The sequence below is a fragment of the Crinia signifera genome, chromosome 7 (genome assembly GCF_055691185.1).
Source record: "Crinia signifera chromosome 7, ASM5569118v1, whole genome shotgun sequence".
Taxonomy (NCBI): Eukaryota; Metazoa; Chordata; class Amphibia; order Anura; family Myobatrachidae; genus Crinia; species Crinia signifera.
Genome location: NC_139223.1, coordinates 163,670,538 through 163,677,729, shown reverse-complemented (window position 1 = coordinate 163,677,729; position 7,192 = coordinate 163,670,538). Strand labels below are relative to the sequence as shown.

At 46.0% G+C, this 7,192-nt stretch overlaps 1 protein-coding gene across 1 annotated transcript; it reads left to right on the top strand.

The window, feature by feature from the left end:
- Positions 1 to 2,913: 2,913 nt before the first annotated feature.
- Positions 2,914 to 6,180, top strand: LOC146021258 (gamma-crystallin-3-like). Its single transcript, XM_083155051.1, has 3 exons — positions 2,914 to 2,976; positions 4,504 to 4,746; positions 5,904 to 6,180. Exons 1-3 carry the CDS (start codon positions 2,914 to 2,916, stop codon positions 6,177 to 6,179), a joined length of 582 nt encoding a protein of 193 aa, XP_083011177.1. The 3' UTR covers position 6,180.
- Positions 6,181 to 7,192: the final 1,012 nt, after the last annotated feature.

Here is a 7,192-nt window from a genome sequence, read left to right as displayed (position 1 = left end):
GCCTTATCTAGATACTGTGCCAGTTCTGTATAGGTCACTGGTGCGGCCTCATCTAGATACTCTGGCTAGTTCTGTATAGGACACTGGTACGGCCTCATCTAGATACTGTGCCCTGTTCTGTATAGGTCACTAGTATCGTCTCATCTAGAATACTATGCCCAGTTCTGTATAGGTCACTGGTGTAGACTCATCTAGATACTGTGTCCAGTTCTGTATACGTCATTGGTCCGGCCTCATCTAGAGCACTGTGCCCAGTTCTGTATAGGTCACTGGTGCGGTCTCATCTAGATACTGTGCCCAATTCTGTATAGGTCACTGGTGCGGACTCATCTAGAATACTGTGCCCAGGTCTGTATACAGTAGGTCACTGGTGCGGCCTCATCTAGAGTACTATGCCCAGTTATGTAAAGGTCACCGATGGGACCACATCTAAAATACTGTGCCCAGTTCTGTATAGGTCATTGGTACAGCCTCATCTAGATACTGTGTCCAGTTCTGTATAGGTCATTGGTCCGGCCTCATCTAGATACTGTGCCCAGTTCTGTATCGGTCACTGGTGCGGCCTCATCTAGAATAATGTGCCCAGTTCTGTATACAGTAGGTCACTGGTGCGACCTCATCTAGAGTACTATGCCCAGTTATGTAAAGGTCACCGATGGGACCACATCTAAAATACTGTGCCCAGCTCTGTATAGGTCATTGGTCCGGCCTCATCTAGAGCACTGTGCCCAGTTCTGTATAGGTCACTGGTACGGCCTCATCTAGAATACTGTGCCCAGTTCTGTATAGGTCACTGGTGTGTCCTCATCTAGAATACTGTGCCCAGTTCTGTATAGGTAACTGGTGTGGCCTCATCTAGATACTGTGCCCAGTTCTGTATAGGTCACTGGTGCGGCCTCATCTAGATACTCTGGCCAGTTCTGTATAGGTTACTGGTGCGGCCTCATCTAAATACTGTGGCCAGTTCTGTATAGGTCACTGGTGCGGTCTCATCTAGATACTGTAGCCAGTTCTGTATAGGTCACTGGTGCGGTCTTATCTAGATACTGTGTTCAGTTCTGTATAGGTCACTGGTGCGGCCTCATCTAAATACTGTGCCCAGTTCTGTATAGGTCACTGGTACGGCCTCATCTAGAATACTGTGCCCAGTTCTGTATAGGTCACTGGTGTGTCCTCATCTAGAATACTGTGCCCAGTTCTGTATAGCTAACTGGTGTGGCCTCATCTAGATACTGTGCCTAGTTCTGTATAGGTCACTGGTGCGGCCTCATCTAGATACTCTGGCCAGTTCTGTATAGGTTACTGGTGCGGCCTCATCTAGATACTGTGGCCAGTTCTGTATAGGTCACTGGTGCGGTCTCATCCAGATATTGTGCCCAGTTATGTATACAGTAGGTCACTGGTGCGGCCTCATCTAGAGTACTATGCCCAGTTATGTAAAGGTCACCGATTGGACCACATCTAAAATACTGTGCCCAGTTCTGTATAGGTCATTGGTACAGCCTCATCTAGATACTGTGCCTAGTTCTGTATAGGTCATTGGTACAGCCTCATCTAGATACTGTGCCCAGTTCTGTATAGGTCATTGGTACAGCCTCATCTAGATACTGTGCCCAGTTCTGTATAGGTCACTGGTACGGCCTTATCTAGATACTGTGCCCAGTTCTGTAGAGGTCACTGGTTCGGCCTCATCTAGATACTGTGCCCAGTTCTGTATAGGTAACTGGTGTGGCCTTCTCTAGATACTGTGCCCAGTTCTGTATAGGTCACTGGTGTAGCCTCATCTAGATACTCTGGCCAGTTCTGTATAGGTCACTGGTGCAGCCTCATCTAGATACTCTGGCCAGTTCTGTATAGGTCACTGGTGCGGCCTCATCTAGATACTGTGTTCAGTTCTGTATAGGTCACTGGTGCGGCCTCATCTAGATACTGTGCCCAGTTCTGTATAGGTCACTGGTGCGGCCTCATCCAGATACTGTGCCCAGTTCTGTATAGGTCACTGATGTGGCCTCATCTAGATACTGTCTGTGCCCAGTTCTGTATAGGTCACTGGTGCGGCCTCATCTAGATACTGTGCCCAGTTCTGTATAGGTCACTGGTGCGGCCTCATCCAGATACTGTGCCCAGTTCTGTATAGGTCACTGGTGCGGCCTCATCTAGATACTGTGTTGAGTTCTGTATAGGTCGCATGTTCGGTCTCATCTAGATACTGTGCCCAGTTCTGTATAGGCCATTGGTACGGCCTCATGTAGAGTACTGTGCCGTTATGTGTAAGTCACTGGGACAGCCTCATCTAGAATGCTGTGTCCAGTTTTATATACAGTAGATTATTGGTGCGGCCTCATCTAGATACTGTGTCCAGATCTGGAGGTCAAATCTTTAGAAGGATATAAATCCATTAGAGACTGTACAAAGAAGGGCAACTATGGTTCATGGCCTACATCATTGGACTTACCCAGAAAGACTAAAAAATGTTAACATGTATAGTTTGGAGCAGATAAGGAAAAGGGAGGACATGATAGAGACTGTCACATATATCAGGGTTGTTACCAGGTACAGGAGGAGACATCACAGGGAGAGAAGTAGTAGGACACGGGGACATGCACTGACACTGGGGGGGGGGACATGATAGAGACTGTCACATATATCAGGGGTATTACCAGGTACAGGAGGAGACATCACAGGGAGAGAAGTAGTAGGACACGGGGACATGCTGACACTGGGGACATGATAGAGACTGAAACATATATCAGTGGTATTACCAGGGTACAGGAGGAGACATCACTGGGGTACAGCTGGTTTTCAAGGAATCCTAGCAGATGTTAGATGTGAAACTTTTCCCTAGGAAGGTGGATAGAGAGATGGGCACTGCTTTCTGACAGATGTGGTTAGTGGTGGTATTTACTCCTAGGAATGCATAGAGATGGACACTCCTCCTGGCAGATGGGGTTAGAGGTCGTATTTACCCCAAGGAAGGTAAATAGAGAGATAGACACTTCTCCTGACAGATGGGGTAATAGTTGATATTTATCCCTAAGAAGGCGGATAGAGAGATAGACACCTCACCTGGTAGATGAGGTCAGAGGCGATATTTACTCCTAGGAAGGCGGATAGAGAGATAGACACCTCGCCTGGTAGATGAGGTCAGAGGCGATCTTTACTCCTAGGAAGGCGGATAGAGAGATGGACACTGCTCCTGGAAGATTAAATTATAAGTAGGGATGTGTAGCGGCCACTTTTCGCGTTTTGGGTTTTGAGTTTTGATTACCTTCAGGTTTTGGGTTCTAATGGGTTTTGCCAAAACACCCCCTAAACGTTTTGGGTTTTGGGTTCTGATTTTTTGCTCCTATTATTAACTTCAATAACATTCATTTCATTTCCACTCATTTCCAGTGTATTCTGAACACTGAACACCTCACAATATTGTTTTTAGGGCAAAAGGTGGCATCAAGGTAGCTGGATAACTCTGCTAAGCCACACAAGTGTGCGGCACAAGCACGTGGCTCATCTAGGAGTGGCACTGCAGCGGCAGACAGGATGGCAGTTTGAAAAACTAGGCCCCAAAAAGACCCCTATCTGGCTTGATTATGTTTACGATGTGCAGCTGAGGAGCAGTGGGCATTTCGAGCAGCACTGAGTTGTTCTGGGAGTGTGTATCTGTTTTTGTCAGTTTACTATCTAATATGTCCACTATCTGGCTTGATCGCGTTTACCACCAGCCGAGGAGCAGTGGGCGATTCATGAAGCAATGCAATAGCTGCAAAGGAGTGGAACCTTCTGACCAGATATAACCAGGCGACAACCAGCCAAGGAGCAGTGGGTGATTCGTGCAGCACTGAGTTGTTTTGCGAGTGTGTATATCTTTTTGTCAGTTTAATTTGTCAGCGCAAGCGTCTCATGTGCGCTCCCCCTTCCAGCAGATGGTGGTGGCTGGCGGATGGTGGGGGCTGGCGGATGGTGATTTTATCGCCAGCTGCCAGCTGAATGAGAGGCGCCACATCTGTAAGCCATACAGTACCTCCCAATATGACCCATTCCTAGAGGACCAAATCCTCTCTACCTGGACTTCCGTCTTAAAAGTTTGAGTGCAACGTTGCTGCAAGAGATGTGCAAAATATCCTCTAAAGATACCTCGCTCAGAGCGAATTCGATCCATTGAATCCAGGCCATTTGCTGTCAATAACTAAAGTGATTCATTTTACTCAACTACGGTCCTGGCATTTTTTGCGGATATTTTGCATATCTTTTACAGCAACGTTGGCACTCAAAGGGTTACGTTATGGTGCCATCACCTGTGTTGAAATTACTACATTATAAATTAAATAGATAGATGCCAATCATATCACACAATAGACGCCATTCATATATGAAAAGTCCAGATAGAAAGCATTTTAAAAACATTTAATAAACATCACCCCAGCTGGGCCATTTCCTGAATTATCGGCTGCTTGCTATTTTTTTCTTAGAAATGATTCAAATCTATCAATGTCGTTCTTCCCATAGATCATCTTCTACGAGGACAGGAACTTCCAGGGCCGCTCCTATGAGTGTAACTCTGAGTGCCCGGACATGTCCTCATACTTCAGGCGCTGTAACTCCATCCGTGTGGAGAGTGGAAACTGGATTCTGTATGAGCACCCCAACTACAGGGGACACCAGTACTTCCTGCATAGAGGAGAGTACCCCGACTTCCAGCAGTGGCTGGGGTACAATGACTCAGTCAAATCCATCCGCCTGAGCCCCCAGGTAATGAGCAGCTGCTTTTAATTAAAACACACGGTACTCTTTACCTAGCACGGCGCCCATCACGGTCATCGCGGGCATTGAATGCACTTAAAAATCGGGTGCGACGCGACCGACGCGATGCCCGCGATTTTCCATAGGGAACAATGTTAAATTTCTCAATTGACCCGATTTTACTGTTCAATGCCTCAATTGACACGATTTTTTCCATAGGAAACAATGTTAAATGGCCCACAGAGGCCAAATAGGCACCCTGAAGTCTGAAATGGCCCCCACAATTGTTAACGCCACCCCACGATCAACGTCAACCCGAAGCGTGGCGAGCGCAGCGAGCCTGCGAGGGGCGGCGGTACGCATCCTACGACCTTTTCATACCCCCACTATCCACGTCGGCGTGGAGTTGAGAATAGAATACCGAGCCCGAAGCGTGGCGAGCGGCCGCGGATACCTGTGAAGCCCGCGAAGGGACGCGTTTACCTGTGAAGGTATCCACGTCCCCTCGCGGGGCTCGCTGCGCTCGCCACGCTTCGGGCTCGGTGGCTCGCTGCGCTCGCCACACTATTCTATTCTCAACTCCGACGTGGATAGTGGGGGTATGAAAAGGTCGTAGGACGTATACCGCCGCCCCTCGCGGGCTCGCTACGCTCGCCACGCTTGGGGTTGACGTTGATCGTGCGGTGGCGTAAACAATTGTGGGGGCCATTTCAGACTTCAGGGTGGTTATTTGGCCTCTGTGGGCCATTTAACATTGTTTCCTATGGAAAAATCGTGTCAATTGAGGCATTGAACAGTAAAATCGGGTCAATTGAGAAATTTAACATTGTTCCCTATGGGAAATCGCGGGCATCGCGTCGGTCGCGTCGCACCCGATTTTTAGTGCATTCAATGCCCGCGATGCCCGCGATTTTTTTACCTGCAATGCCCACGATCAAAATCGTAGGCGTCGTGCTAGGTAAAGAGTACCAAACACACAGTAATATATTGACAATTAATACATTTTGGCACACAACACATCCACTTAACATGCTAAAATTTGACATTGTGTGAATATTAAAATCCATTATATTTGTTGTGGTATATAATTACAGTGTACTATATTCTGAAACGGAGTACATCTGAACACTTTTAGAACTGACTTTTTTGAAAAATTATTAACACAGCACCAAGGATCATTCAGAGTCAGGATCTACGAGAAAGAAGACTTCCGAGGTCAGATGATGGAGTTCACAGAAGATTGCCATAATGTGTATGAGAGATTCCGCTACCACGATATCTATTCTGCCCATGTACAAGACGGATACTGGATGTTCTATGAGGAACCCAACTACCGGGGACGTCAGTTTTATCTGAAGCCTGGGGAGTACCGGAGATACACCGATTGGGGAGCCACCAGCCCCAGAGTTGGTTCCTTCAGACGTGTTCACCATATGTATTAAAACTGCAGATCAATAAAATCAGTCACATTTTTGCATTCATTAAAACATTTTGGATATCACATTTCTTACATTGCATTTATTTTTGCAAATAGATGGCACAAAGTTATGTAACAGAGTAGAAGCACCTAGATGGGTAAAACAAACAATGGACAATCTAGGTAGTGGTCATTATAGTAGTGGTCAAGAATGTGGTACAGTTACTATAGAAAGAGAGTGAGAAGAATCTGTAAACATCTTCATCCAGACCTTTAATAGGATTAAGTGAGTAAAAGGATTAATCCCCTAATCCCCTACTGTATTCTTCTATGTATTGTATTGCTGCTGAGCACAATAGGATAGCCATGACTAGCCATGGTGAGCCACAACCTAAGTAAGATAGTTGAGAAGGACTCCATCTGTAGGTCACTGGTGGGACTTCATCTAGATACTGTGCCCAGTTCTGTATAGGTCATTGGTGTGGCCTCATCTAGATACTGTGTCTAGTTCTGTATACAGTAGGTCACTGGTACAGCATCATCTAGAGTACTGTGCTCAGTTATGTATAGGTCACTGGAGGGACCTCATTGATATTACTGTGACCAGTTTAGTATAGGTAATTCGTACAGCCTCATCTAGAGTACTGTGCCCAGTTCTGTATAGGTCACTGGTATGGCCTCATCTAGATACTGTGTCCAGTTCTGTATAGGTCGCTGGTGCAGCCTCATCTAGATACTATGCCCAGTTTTGTATAGGTCACTGGTGTGGCCTAATCTATCATTTTTGGGGAAATTTACTAAAGGAAATTAGTAAAAAAAATAGGTGTATTTGTATCCAGAAATACACTTATTTTTGACATTTAATATCCCGAAAATACGGCAATTCATATTCGTATTGATGTGCTATCAATACGAATACGAATTGCCATATTTTCGGGATTGTAAATGTCAAAAATAAGTGTATTTCTGGATACAAATACACCTATTTTTTACAAATTTCCTTTAGTAAATTTCCCCCAATGTGTCTAGTTCTGTATA